General features: G+C 57.2%; 1 protein-coding gene across 1 annotated transcript in view; it reads left to right on the forward strand.

Moving 5' to 3' along the window:
• WDR1 (WD repeat domain 1) overlaps positions 1 to 11,004 on the forward strand; it is a 32,181-nt gene extending 21,177 nt beyond the window's left edge. The window contains exons 9-15 of the mRNA XM_037045891.1: positions 79 to 166; positions 1,809 to 1,965; positions 3,228 to 3,315; positions 5,810 to 5,920; positions 6,923 to 7,096; positions 8,489 to 8,633; positions 10,059 to 11,004. Of these exons, the coding sequence (XP_036901786.1) occupies positions 79 to 166; positions 1,809 to 1,965; positions 3,228 to 3,315; positions 5,810 to 5,920; positions 6,923 to 7,096; positions 8,489 to 8,633; positions 10,059 to 10,165 (870 nt within the window). The 3' untranslated portion in view covers positions 10,166 to 11,004. The remainder of the gene's footprint in view (positions 1 to 78; positions 167 to 1,808; positions 1,966 to 3,227; positions 3,316 to 5,809; positions 5,921 to 6,922; positions 7,097 to 8,488; positions 8,634 to 10,058) is intronic.
• The last annotated feature ends 3,135 nt before the right edge of the window (positions 11,005 to 14,139 follow it).

Genomic DNA, 14,139 nt, shown 5'->3' on the forward strand with positions numbered 1-14,139 from the left:
AGCAGAGAGCAGCTGGCGGGCCACAGAGGCAGGCCGGCGTGTCCTTGGCTCACCCTGCCCTGTCTGCCTTCTCCACAGGGTCACAGCAAATCAATCCAGTGCCTGACGGTGCATAGAAACGGCGGCAAGTCCTACATCTACTCGGGGAGCCACGACGGACACATTAATATCCTTTGGCTCCCGGGGCTGGCTCCCGGGCCCCTGGTGGGAGGAGTGGGAACGTCTCGCTCCCACAGTGCCAGATGCAGGGCCAGCCAGCTGGCAGCAGCCCCTCTGAGCAGCCGTGGCCTTGACCTGACAGGTCACTTCCCACTTTGTAGCTTTGGGTGGTGCACTCCTATATGTGACTCTCGTGCTGGCCTTGTCTCTCCCAAGCAGTTGTCACCAACTCTGAGGTTCGAAAGGACATGAGACCTCCACGCAGAGCCTCTCGTTTTCTGAACAGGAAGATGTGCCAAGGTTGCAGAAATGCTCTGTCCTAGCGCCTGTTGGCGGCAGGGTCGGAACCAGACCAACTCTCCCTCTTGCTGGTCAGGGCTTTGCAGACTCTCTGAGACGGTCCTGGAGGCCTGTGTGCCTGCCAGACCCACCCCCATGTCTGTGGCCTGGGGCGGGACACCCCACCTCCCAGGACCGTCCTGAACACGGAGCGGGGCTCTATCCACAGGTGCCCGCACCAGCCTGGCTCCCCGCAGGGGCATCGTTGAGCTGCCCCGGCTGCCGCGACCTCTGCAGGGGGCTGTTGGGAACTCTGCTGCTCACTCCTCTGCAGACCTTTGTGTTTTCTGTTTTTCTTTTGTTTTTAAAAGATTTTATTTATTTAATTTTAGAGTGGGGGAAGCGGTGGAGAAAGAGGGGGAGAGAACATTATGCAAGAGATACATCCATCTGTTGCCTCTCTTACACCCCCAACTGGGGACCTAGCCCACAACGCAGGCATGTGTCCTGACCAGGAATCAAACTGGAAACCTTTTGGTTCACAGGCCCACCAGCCAGGGCTGACCTCTGTTTGCATGAAATCCACAGAGTCTGCCCACCGTCCCAAGAGAGGAGGGCAGATAAGCCACCCTCAGCTCCATTAAATGTAAGGAGACGCAGGGTAAGGGGTGACTGTGTCCTTACTCGGGGAGAGAAGGTGTTAGAGTCTGCTTCTCCCCGAGAAGTGTGCAAGCCTGCACAGCCACGCAGCCTTGGGCCCACATCCTCCCCTCCCGGTGCCCCCGACGACAACTCTCAACCCATCCTCACCCCCAGTGCTGATGCCCCGGGACCTCGGATACTGAAATAGTTTAAAACACACCTCCCACCCAGGCACCTGGAGCCCACAGTTCACAAACCAGCCCCACTGAGAGGTCAGCCCAAGCTTTACCTGGAGGCCCCCGGCGCCCATCCTCTGAGCAGCGGAGCCTGGCCAGCCTCCTGCCGAGGGTCCAGGCTCAGCAGCAGCCTCTGGGAAGAGCAGGCTGCGGCGTCTTTCTGGAGCCTCCCTGGGAAGCTGACCCTCCCTGCCAGGCCCGCCGTGGTTGGGCTGTGGCTCATGTGCTGCCAACTGCAGCGGCCGCATGGTTCTGTGATCTGTTCAGCTGGCCTGTGCACCAGTCACTGGGCATGTCGGGCTGTAAGTGTCCCCATGGACTTGCCGTCAAGCTGGCCAGCTTACTGGTTTACCAGGACATCTTTCTCTGAAATTCAGACTTGGGTGTGCACTGGGAGCTCACACTGCCCCGGACGAGCACTTGGCCCTAGGCCCTTCAAGGCCGGGGCACCCCTCCATCCTGGATTTGAGCTTTTCCTTAACTGGGCCCCACATTACTGGGACTCCGAGACCGGGGAGAACGACTCCTTCACGGGGAAGGGCCACACAAACCAGGTGTCCAGGATGACTGTGGACGAGTCCGGGCAGCTGGTCAGCTGCAGCATGGACGACACGGTGCGCTACACCAACCTCGCACTGCGGGACTACAGGTGAGCCCCTGGGCCTCCGGGAAGTGCCTGTTGGGTACCGCTCGCAACAGTGTCTTCTCTCTCTGCTCTTCGCCTCTTGTCCTGAGCACTGTGCGGCTAGGAGCTGAGGTAAAGTCCAGGTGAGCAGCAGACGCATGGCTAGGTATAGGCTGCCGGAGGGGCCACGTGACACAGATCTCACCCCTGCCCCCCCCCTTGGCTCTGTCCCGTCAGGTGAGGTGCCTGTGGTACCAGGGAGGCAGTGAGTGGTGCCTGGCGTGTGGCAGGGGGGCCACGAGGGTAGGTGGGCGCCTAGGAGATGGGAGTGAAGGGCAGTTGCGCTCGGTCTGCTCTGCACTATTGGTTGACTGTTGCTGGAGTGGTGGTGGCTGCTGTGACAGTCACGCTGGGGTTTGAAGTGCAGGGCAAGGAGGTGGGAGAGGGCTGGGTCCCTACTCCGGGGCAGATTCCGCCCCCAGCGCCCACACCCCACTGGCCCTTCCCCAGCCGCTCTCTGTTCGGTTGTGTAGGTGCCACTGTCCTCTCATATGGCGGGCTCTGGGAGGGTGTCTTGGTGGCCTTCACACTGGCACAGCACCCGATCATAGAGAACATGTGCCACGGGTCTTTCTTTCCTGACGTGCTTGCATCTGGTCAGTTGGGCCTCGGGCTGAGTGCAGAAGCCACCCCGCAACCCCAGTGTTTGGGCCCGCCTTTCCGCTGCTCCAGGTGACTCCGGCCTTGTCTTCCCTCGGGGCACCCTGAGCCTCAGCCAATGAGAGAACCCAGGGCAGGGCCATGGCCTGCCCACCTTGTCGCGGGCTGGTCACGGAGCCTTTGGGACCTGCACATGGAACTTCCCTCAGTTTGTCGTTTTCCAGAAGCTCGGAGGTTTTCCTGGGGTGTATTCCATGGCATCAGCTGAAAGGAAAGATCACACAATTTTCATCCTTTAAAAGTGGTGGATCCTATTTTTAAGGGGTCTGCTGAGAAGACTGGTTTTGACCTGGGGCAGGAGCAGCGGAGCTCATTTCTGTCTCTGCACCCGGGAATGGGGGGCAGAGGAGGAGACGCAGCAGTGGTGGGTGCGGCCAGGCAGGGACTCCCTGGGTTCCCAGGCCCAGCTCCCGCTCTGTGACTTCCTCCCAGTCCGAGCCACTCCCCTGTGGGTTGCAGCAGAATCTCCTCTGACCAGCTGGAGCAGCTGTGGCCTTGCGGTCAGTGTGTTACGCCCACCCGAGCCCGCAGAGGTGGGAGTGACGCGCTCTCCGTCTCTCCCGCAGTGGACAGGGGGTCGTGAAGCTGGACGTGCAGCCCAAGTGCGTGGCTGTGGGCCCTGGAGGCTATGCGGTGGTTGTGTGCATCGGGCAGGTACGTACGGGGTGGGTGGCCGTGCGGCGTCCAGTCTCTGAGTCCCTTGCCGTTCCCCGGATGCAGCTCAAGCCAGCCTCTTTATTGAATGCCATTGGCCTTCACCGGGGCAGCCTGCACACATTCCCTGTTGGTCTTCATCAGGCCTGTCCACTCCAGGGGACGTCATCCCCTCCTAGCAGGGAATGGAGGCACAGAGAGGACAAGCTGCCGGCCCTGGGCAGGGCTGGGTTTGAACCCAGGCAGCTGGGCAGGTCCTGCACCCAAGTCAGGCCACCCAGGGTGTCCTGTCCACAGAGGCCTGCCAGGGCCCCGGTAGGGCGGGTGTGCCCACCTCCCTGTATTCCTGCCCCAGCCCTCTAGTGGCGGGGCTGTGTCACTTCAGGCCTTCTCCTCGCCTCCTGGGCTTCCTCCGTTTTCTCATCTCTTAACAGCATGCAGTGCGCTCCTTGTGTCTTTCTGAGCTGCTTTTCTTAGAGGAGGAGGTTAAAGCTAAGTGATGTGAGGACTTCCCCATGGCTGCCTGCAGGCAGGGCACGGGACCAGACTGGGTTCAGCCCCACCACCTGGTCTCACTCAGTGTGGCTCAGGCCCCTGTATGGCTTCCCTTTTGGAATTTCTGCAATGAAGTGCCCTTGACAGACCCCAGCCTGACCCACTTTATACAGGATCCTGCTGTCGCAGGTGCCATCTCTCAGCCTGGGGTCCCGGCCTGTGGATCAGAGAGTCGGGTATGACGGAACCCTGCAGGCAGGAGAAACGAACCCCACTAAAGAAAGCTGCCATTCAGCACCCACAGCCCCCTCCCCCGTCCTGTGAACTTAATTGTTTCAGGCAAATGGATTCTGTGTCCTAGATAACAGACTTCCTGCCAGGCAGGCCTTGCAGGCAGCCTGGCTGGTCAGTGGGGGCTCACCGGAGTTGGTGGCTTGCAGCACCTGAGTGGAGTGGGGGCAGGGACTGGAAGGGGACATTCTGGGACAGGCGGACGGGTACTCCGAGCAGGGGCCACTTCCTAGCCTCTGTCTGAACACCTGTCCTTTGCAGGTGAAGTATTAGCTGTAGTGCCAGGGTCCAGCCTCGGCAAGGTTCAGGGTCCCCGAGGGATGGACGGTGCAGGTGACAGATGACGAGTCAGACACCCAGTTGGATGCCAGAGAACAGCCAGCCTCTGAGGGTCTGACCAAACTCACAGAGTTTGATTTAGGCTTTATTTTTATAGAGATTGTTGTATAACAGAGGTAACCAGGAAAAGTACAAGAACTTCCATAGTTTCGGTTCTGTTAAACAAGTTATTTTGACCAGGAGAGCCATTAATCAGACAATTTGAAATACCTGTATGTACAGAGTTTGAATGTCTCGTTTATTAAAGTTTTCAGTATTTGTCATGGGGCAAAAGGTACGCTGGATTGAGTAGAGGTTATAGCAAATATAAGGCCTTTGTGATGTCTAACTTAGCTATCTTTCTGTCTAAAATGTTTCTTTATGTACCGCGGACTCTGACTCCTTAGTAATTGTTTCTACGTGCTTAGTTTGTAATAATTAACCAGCTTCTCCTGTTTCTTTGCCTAATTCTAAATGATACATATTCCCGTCCAAGGTAAAGGAGGGGCTGTTACTCCAATAACTTTTAGATATTCAGGGGCTATTTCATTAGAGAGAACTTTGTTCTCTGGCCAAGAAATTATTTTGTACAACTTCATTGGAATTATGTGAATCAGTGAACCTGAAATACAGGTGTCTAACAATCCCACCACCTTTTCACCACCAAACCAAACATGTAAGGAGAGAACCGGCAGCCTGTCCCCGCGAGGGCGGGAGAACCAGGGCCGGGGGGCGTGCAGGAGAGGTGTGCGGGGAGCCTGCTGTGAGGCGGGCCCTGCGCCCTGCCCGCTGCGCCTGTCCTGCTGCGGGAGCGCAGAGAGCCTGTGGGCCGGGGGTTCCGTTCTCTCTGTGAGATGGGCCGGCACTGTCACCCCGGGTGTGGAGGCGCACGCCAGCCACATCGGACGTTTCACAAGTGGCAGGTCAGGGTCACAAAGGGTGTGTCCTCGGGTCTGAGAGACCAGGACTGAGGATGCTCGTGCCTCGTGCCGGTCCCCAGGCTGGTTCGGAGCCCCGTCACTCCCAAGTGCCTCTGTCCTCATGCACCTCGGGGAGCTGGTCCAGCGGCGCGCTCACTGCACTTGGGGTGCAGCCAGGGGGCGCGAGTTCAGACGTCAGTCGGCTTCCCGAGGAGTCGGTGCTAGCAGTGGTGGTAGGGGCAGTAAGGGGGTGACAGCGTGACAGTGGCAGCCCGTGTTCACTGTGGTCTTGGGACTAGGACCTGTCACCATTGCGTTGACTGATGAGGGAGGACATGTCATTCAGGGCACAGGGCTGGGGCTGGCTCCCACCCAGTCCTGCTCCTAATGAGGCCGGGAGCGGAGCCTAACCAGCCCCGGCTGTGTGTCCCCAGGCCCACCTGGCCTGACCTGCCGCTGTGTGTCCCCAGATTGTCCTGCTGAAGAACCAGAAGAAGTGCTCCAGCGTCGACAACCTCAGCTACGAGCCCGAGGTGGTGGCAGTGCACCCCAGCGGGGACATGGTGGCTGTCGGGGGCGCGGTAAGGCTCCTCCCACCCCACCCTCTGCCTGGGATATCTGGCTGTGGGCCTGTCTTGGATAAACAGGAGGGAGGTAGGACTTGGACTCTAGGAGCCAGCTTCGGGTTCCTCCTGCTGCCCAAGCGACAGCCTCCATGGTGACCCCCAGTCCCCGAGGGTGGCCCAGCCCCTGACACTGCTTGTTCTGGTGCTGTGCACATGGCACGGGACACCAAGGACGGGGCATTTGGGCCCTCACCAAGAGCCCCTGAGCTGTCTCTGGAACACAGGCGGCTCTTAAGGCTATGGCCGGTCCCTGGTGTGCTCCTGGGCCAGCCTTGGGCGGCTGCAGGGACCCCACCTACCCTGTCACTGCTGTTCCCTTCTCCCTCTGTCCCATGCGCTTGCTCTCACTACTCACTCCAGCGAGTATTAAACCGCTCGGTGCCAGGCCCTGGGGGCGTGGAATCGAGGGCTCCCTGCCTCGAAGGGGACGTGTTCAAGGTGCGTCAGGCTCCCTCACCGCAGGTGGAACCATCAGCATTGGCCCCTCTGGAGGCTTCGGCCGATGGGAGCTGGGCAGAGGTCGGCCATAGGCATCCCTGACCCAGGATCCCCAGCGGCTTGGGGACGGCAACTGGGTGGGGTGGCAGCACAAGCCCTTTGAGAGGGCAGGTGGGCCTTCCCCGAGGAGAGGTGCCAGCACCTGGACGGGCAACTTGCAGGACGGAGGGCGGTTCCTCCAGGGGCAGCCAGGCGTCCTGGGGGCGGGGTGCAGAGAGCTGGCGAGTGTCGGCGTTTCTCAGAGCTTGGCCTGGGAGCCCCTGCACTGGAACTTTCTGGGCTGTTTGTAAGGTATGCCGAGTCCAGAGCACCAAGGCAGACGGAATTAGAATCAGAGCTACCCGGGGTCCCTCACTTGCCTGCCTCCCTAAGCTCTGTGTGAATGTGCGCATGCGCATGTGTGCGCACACGTGGACGTGTACATGCCAGGGGAGTGGCTCACTGCCCCTGCCCCTGCAGGACGGGAACGTCCGCCTGTACTCCATCCTGGGCACCACGCTGAAGGACGAGGGCAAGCTCCTGGAGGCCAAGGGCCCTGTGACCGACGTGGCATATTCCCATGATGGCGCCTTCCTCGCTGTGTGCGATGCCAGCAAAGTGGTCACGGTCTTCAGCGTTGCTGATGGCTACTCGGTGAGTGGGCCATCTGTCCCTGTCTGTCCCCATTCTAGACTGTGCAGGTAGTGAGTGGAGGCCGTGGCTTTTCCTTCCTGATGTCACTGACCAGGTAGAAGCATGAGACCATGTGACTTCCTTGCTCTTAGAGGATGACATGGAACCCAACCCTCTTGCCCAGGAGCTAGAGGTCTTGTTGGAGAGCTCAGTCAGGGTTGCCAGAATTCGGGGAGCTGGCGACAGTGCTCGTGAGGAACTGAGGCAGCAGAGGGGCTCAGCCAGGTGGCCTACTTCTCTGGGCGAAGGGCTGGGCTCGATTTGTGTCCTGTCTCGTTGCTGTGTGAAGTCCTGGGTGGGGAGCGTGGGTCATCCACCGCCTTGCGCCGGGGGCCACGGCACCTAGGAGCTCACGTGCTCCAAGAGTAAGTGTGGGAAGCAGCCATACCTGCGTGAGGGCAGGAGCTCTGCACTTGGTGGGGTTCAGTCCTGAGCGCGGTGAGGGACAGGCGCAAGCAGTGCAAGACTGGGACGGTCTCCAGTCCCCCCCCAGCGGTTGTGACAGCTGTGAAACCTGGGGCAGAGCTGAAGGAACGCGCCGTCCAGGTGCTCCCATTGGCGCTGCTACGTTGCCTCACCCAGTCACCTGCATTCTGGTGTGTCCACTGTGAGTTCCAGGCCATCTTTGTTTCCTGTAAACACTTCGGCCTGCAAGTGGCAGACCAGAGCTCAGTAGCTGCCTCTGGCTGTAGAATTCAGGTCAGGTGACAGGCGCCATGAACGCAAGCTCGCATTCACGCAAGCTCGCATTCACGCAAGTTTGCCTGTAGCCCAGACCTCCTGGCCCCGTGCAGGTCACACTTAAGTGGTTCCATTTGCCTGTGATGAGCCTTGTTTTAAGACGTACTGAGCCATTTTCAGCCATAGGATGCACCAGGGCTAGAACAGGCAGACTGGAGAGAGACCATCGTGGCCAAGCTGACCTTTTCTGGGGGCGAAGAATGAGAAACCCCGGAGAGACAGAGCTTCCAGGCTGGGACACACTCTGAGTGGCCACGTGTGGAGCCTAGGGCTGGGCCCAGGACACCCAGTCCCCTGTGGGGAGAGAATAGGAGGGACCTCCTCACACTTCCCCATCTCCATACTTTTGTGGTCAGCATTTCCATCTGTCCCCTAACTAGGCTGAGAGATCTGAAGGTGGCCAGCGTGGTCAGCACTGTCCAGGGGACGGGGGCTGGTTCTTGATGCCAGGCCACACCTTCAAGTAGCAGGAGCCTCCTGGGCTTTTACATTTTACAGGGAGCTGGGGGTGGGGACATTGCCTGGCACACACTGTTAGCAAGAGGGTTGGCGAGAGGGTGCGTTCCCCTGGGCTGAGCCTGACCCGCCACCTCTGCTGTCACCCACGACCAGGAGACCAATGTGTTCTACGGGCACCACGCCAAGATCGTCTGCCTGGCCTGGTCCCCAGACAACGAGCATTTCGCCTCCGGCGGCATGGACATGATGGTGTACGTCTGGACCCTGAGTGACCCCGAGACCAGGGTCAAGATCCAAGGTGACTCTCTTACCTGTCTTGGCTTCCAGGCAGCTGGCCCCAGGGCCCCTTCTGTCCAGGCTCTGCAGCTCCATGCTGGGCCCTCTCAGGGATCGAGGGGTCCCAGCGCAAGAGCAGGTGGTCTCTGTACGCGGGACATGCAGGGGCTACTCCTGACCTCTCTCAGTCCGTTCTGCCCCGTGACAGAGTCCCACGCACAAGGTGGCTTATGTGTGACAGAAATTAGTTGCCCATAGTTCTAGAGGCTGGAAGGCGTCGGGGTCAGGGTGCCAGCGTGGCCAGTGAGTGATGCGGACTCTGGCCATTGGTGTCCACTATGTCATGGATGCCACCAACAAATTCACACAGACTGCAGAAAAGGGAACGGCACAGTCACTCTGAGTGAGAGAGGGCCCCCGACCCCTGCCTGTACAGGCTTCTGCTTTTCTGGGCACGTTACATCTGGGATAGCCCTCATTTCTTATGTACAGATTTGCTGTAGGTGAGTACCTTTTACAGATAATGGAGAAGAGGATGTTGCTGATTATTTCAAAGAAAAGAACATTGCAAATTTCAGGGGGGAAGCAATCAAGCTGGTTACACTCAGTCCTCGGGAGGATTAGCACAGACTTTAGGAAGTTACTTTAAAGATAGGCAGTAAACATTTTCTGATTCAATTCACAGTGAGGGAGTTTTAGCAAAAGCAAGCCTCAAAGCAGTCTGGGTACAAAGGAGAGCCGATCTGTGGGCCTGCTCCTGTGTGCCGCCTCTCGCCCCCTGGCTTTCCTAACCGGGCTACAGTGCATTTGCCACTGCCATGTGGGTCAGTTCCCTGTCAGTGAGGACCTCCTCCACATTGCAGACTTCTCAGGTGTCCCCACGGCGTCAGGGGCTCTGTGGGCTCTCCTTCATGAGAGCACTGCTCCTGTCTGTGACCTGAACTTCTCCCAGTGTCCCCTTGTGCTAAATTGGGTTTTCAGCCAACTTTGGGGGAACCGTAACATTCATTCCGACCATTGCCGTTTGGATCTCGGCTGCAGCAGCGTCTAGATGCTGCATGTGAGCCACACGTGGGCTCGACGTTTTTCTAGCAGCCACGTTTTAAAAAGTAGTCAGTTTTCTTTGACCCAGCATGTTATTTCCACACGGTGGCAGTAGCTCTTGCCACAGGCTTTACTGTTCCCCGTGGCTTCTGCCCTGGGTGGGTCTGTCCTGTGGAGGACAGGGCCCCGTGTGGCCAGTACCAGCCTAGGGCACACCGCCTTCACCTCTTATGCCCAACTCTGGTCCTTCTGTGAAGAGGGAACGGGGCTGCTTAATAGCAGTTGTGTTTGGTGCCTTGGGGCCAGCTGGTTTCAGCACAGGTCACTCCATTGTCCCTGTCTGAGGCGGGGGGAGGAGCAGAAAAGCTGGGTTTTCCTTAAAAAGTGTGTCTTTCCTCCACAGATGCACACCGGCTCCACCACGTCAGCAGCCTGGCCTGGCTGGACGAGCACACTCTGGTCACCACCTCGCACGATGCCTCTGTCAAAGAGTGGACAATCTCCTACTGAGGACCCGCCGTTGGACGGACCGAATCAGGGACTAGTTTCACCGCAGCGGAACACAGCGTTCCTCTAAATATTTCTGTAACGCCCCCGCGCCCCTGCCCCACTCGAGGGGGGGGGCCCTAACTCCCGACAGCCCTTGTCTCTGCAGGGTGTTCGTATCTATCCACGTCCTTCTGAAAGCTTTAGACAGTGACAGTTTGCACATGAAAAATAAAGTGAGCACTTAAACAGTGTGTGGAGCATAACTCAAACCCAGCCCCAGCGCAGCCCGAGTGCGGAACATTCCAGAGGCAGAGCCTCAAAAGCACACAGACCGCTCCCGTGGCTTCTGCCATCTGTTGACGGAGGTGGTGTCCCAAGCCCACCTGCAGGCGGAGGCCGTGCGGGGAGGGGAAGGCGCACCTGCCGCTCCGTGAGGCCTGGGCTCCGTGTGGCCCGTGTCACATGGTCCCGGAGTGTGAGCCACGCCTCACGGTCACCTCCAGAAAGCCTCAGAGCAGACGGGCACACATGTGACCGTGTGTTTCACTGTCAGTTTTTGTGCTTGGTTTTAAGAATGGAACCGTGAGGGTTTTTTTTTTTTTTCTTTTTAATGTGTCTTAACTGTTGCTCGTCATTGTTTACAAGCTAGTGGGTTGCGGGCGCTGTCTCCGGGGTGTTTGAGCCCCTGTTAGCCAGACCGAGGTGTCCTGTCCCCATTTTACCATTACCCTTTGGTGTTTTTCTGTCTTACCCCTCCTGTCCCCAAGAGCAAAGGTTAATTTAAAGGTAAAGAAGCCACTGTAACCTGTCATTTTCACCTTTTCGTTTTCAGTGCGGAAATTAAAAGTAAGTATAAAGCACGGTGATCTGGAGTTTTCTTGCTTGTGTCGGAATCACTGGTCAGTGTCGGCCGAGAGCAGTGCCCCCTGCCCTTGTGACAACACTTTGAGCGCTTTGCAAGATCAGACCAAAAGATGATTAAATATCTCTCTCTTTACTGTGGATGGCTGACTATGTGTGGTGGGGCACCTGGGGGCTGGGGGCGCGTGGTCCAGGAGACGTCCGGGCACTGGGGTGGTTAGGTCTGCCTTTCCGTGCGGAGAGGCCCCCCAGAAGGGGCTGAGACTCCTGGGTCTTATTCCCATGCCAGCCACCAAGCCCCTGCGTCCCCTGGGCCGCCTCACCTCAGCCTTTGTAATCTCGTCCTTTACAATCCAGAGGTACCAGAGCCTTTCCTGACTGAGTCACGTGGGCGTAGGGAGGGTGGGCAGAGTGTGCGCTGTCTGCCCCTGCGAGGTGGAGAGGGTGTGGCTCACCTGGGCAAACTGCAGGGAGTGCAGGGGTGCTCCCGGGAAGCCCTGAGACAGGCTGGCCCACAATAAATGGGATAAGCCATTATTCCATTTACATCAGTACATTACATTGTGGTGTAAAAAGCAATTGGCAAATTACACGTACATGTGGTAGCTACCGCTCTGGGGGAGGACACCGTGACTACCCAGCTGGCGGTGATGCCCCACAAATAGTGCCCTGCGTCCCAGCAGGAGCTGGGGGGAAATTGGAGGAGGAAAATCAGGGTCAGCCTCCTGGAGCAGGCGGCCCTCCAGGCTGCGGAGGCAAAGAGGACTCGGGTTGTACCAGCCTGGAACATACCCAAGGCCGGGTCCACTCTCACCCAGGGTTCTTTCAGGGACTCCTTCCTTCTGTGGGGGTGACCAGTTGCAACCTGACATTCTTTGATACAAAAACCTGTTTTTTCCACAAAGTCCTGGACTTCTGTGAGTGGAGTTTTCTGACTGAGCCCTCTGGCCACCACTTCCTCCCATCAGGCTCTCCAACACCCCAGCCCCAGTGGTGATGGGCAGAACGACCCTCGGCTGTGGCAGCTGCCTCTTGCACGCAGATGGACAGTCCTCTGCACACTTCAGTGCCGGGAGCACCCACTGCCCCATGGTGACCACCAGAAGTATCCCCAGGCACTGGCAATTCAGACCAGAGGGCCCTTTTATTTGGACAGGGTTGTGGGGTGGCAGGCGGGCAGGGGGGGGGATGCTGGAAGAGGGTTACAACTTAGATCCTTCCAGCATCATTCTCTTGATAGGAGTAAAGATGAATTACCTGCCTTTTTCATTTCATTTAACAAAGCCCACTCCATTTACTCATATTCACTGATTCTCTGCTATGAACCAGACACCCCAGTCCACTTGGGGGCTGTGCTGCCCTTGGAGAGGAGACCAGCGGGACTTGTTTCCTGGCGTCCATGGAGTACTGGGGAAGCACCTAAGGAGGGATTCCGTCCATTCAACAGTCGGGCTGTGCAGAGCAAGCTGGGGAAGCTGAGTGACCGAGCCTGGGGTGGGTGGGGTGTGGGGGGATGACAGCCCACCTTTCCGGGTTCTAGAGCTCCTCGAGGTAATCCTGCCCCACCTCCACGTTGCAGGCCACCTCCCATTTCCCAGGCCCTGCCCTAGCTGGTTGCCGAGGCACCGGTTGCTGGGGTGCCAGTTGTAGTGCTCACCTGAAAACAGCAGAGAGCCGCTGGCAGCCAGGCTGGGCAGTGCGGCTGGGTGGAAGCCGAGCCACCGGGCCAGGTGCCCTGGAAGCTGGAAGGGTGACTGGCTGCTGCCAGCTGGGCACCCAGGAGGCCAAGCCCGGCCCGCACACCAGGGCACGTGCTTGGGGGGATGCTGGGGCATTGGCAATGTGGGCAGTGGTATGTTAGTTATCTATTGGGCAGTTGCAATATTATCAAAAAGCAGCTTTAAAAAATGTGTGGTTACTGTCTCCTGGTTTCTGTGGCTCAGGAGTCTGGGCCGCTTGGCTGTGTCCTGTGTGCGGCAATGGTCAAGGCTGGAGGCTCCCTGAGGCTCAGCTGGGGCAGGCTCCGCCTCTGACGGCAGCACGTGGCTGCAGGCAGCACGCAGTGTCCCGCAGCCCACAGGATGGAGGGCCTTGGGCCGGCTGGCTGTGGACCAGACTCAGGGCCCTCTCCCCCAGGAGCTCCCAGCATGGCACGTTGCAGGTGTTCATGATTACATGCGGTCGCTGCACACATGCAGTCACATGTAGCCCTCCCCTTTGCCATAATCTCTGTGTGTAGAAGCAGGTCATGGGGTCTGCTCACACAGCACAGGAAAGCCAGGTCCCAGGGCCTCCTGAACAGTTTGCCAAGGTAGTTACATGGGTGTTTATTCAATTATGTTAGATTGTGTGTGTGTGTGTGTGTATAAAGATCATATTACGTATAAATTATAATTACATAACATGTAAATATATTTTTGTAAAATATGGCTACATAAATGTACAATATTGTACAGTATATAACTAATATTATAGAGTAAATGTGTAAATATTTTTATAGAATAGAATAGTTATAAAATATGTAATACAAATACGTGTTTATATTATACAGGGCCCGACCTTCTTTACTACAAAATCTTTTATTACAAAATCACAAGCATGTAACTCTGTAACATAACACTGTCCCACAAGCACACCCCATGACATTTTAGGTGACATGTTCACATTAAAACTATAAATCATCACACCCATACTATTACCCTACCTGCCCCACTCAGGCAGCTTACTTCTGCCGGACCCTATATCTATATATTTTATAGATATTTAAAAACCTATGGTATGTTTCACAATTTAAAATGTTTTGAGCCATGAAGCCATTTTTTTTTCTCTTGGATAACTTAGCTTGACGACGGATGAGCCCCAATGCGGCCGAGCAGGAAGGCTCTCGCAGCCTGTGTCGCGGCAGCGGCGGAATCCAGACCCAGTGCTGCGCCGACTCAGTGCCTGGGAGCACCCACTGACTCTTCCCTTCTCGGGTATCGGAAGTGACTCGGAAGTCACCGTACGTATTACACACTGAACTTTTTAAAAATGTTTAGAAATTACTTCAACACCTGATTTTGCCTTGAAAAATGGAAGGACTCACTTAACCCTATAACCGCTTTGCAAAGAATCCGCATTTTTGTAGCGCCTGG

This window comes from Sturnira hondurensis, unplaced genomic scaffold (genome assembly GCF_014824575.4).
Source record: "Sturnira hondurensis isolate 20B ecotype Veracruz unplaced genomic scaffold, ASM1482457v3 Scaffold0000780, whole genome shotgun sequence".
Lineage (NCBI taxonomy): Eukaryota > Metazoa > Chordata > Mammalia > Chiroptera > Phyllostomidae > Sturnira > Sturnira hondurensis.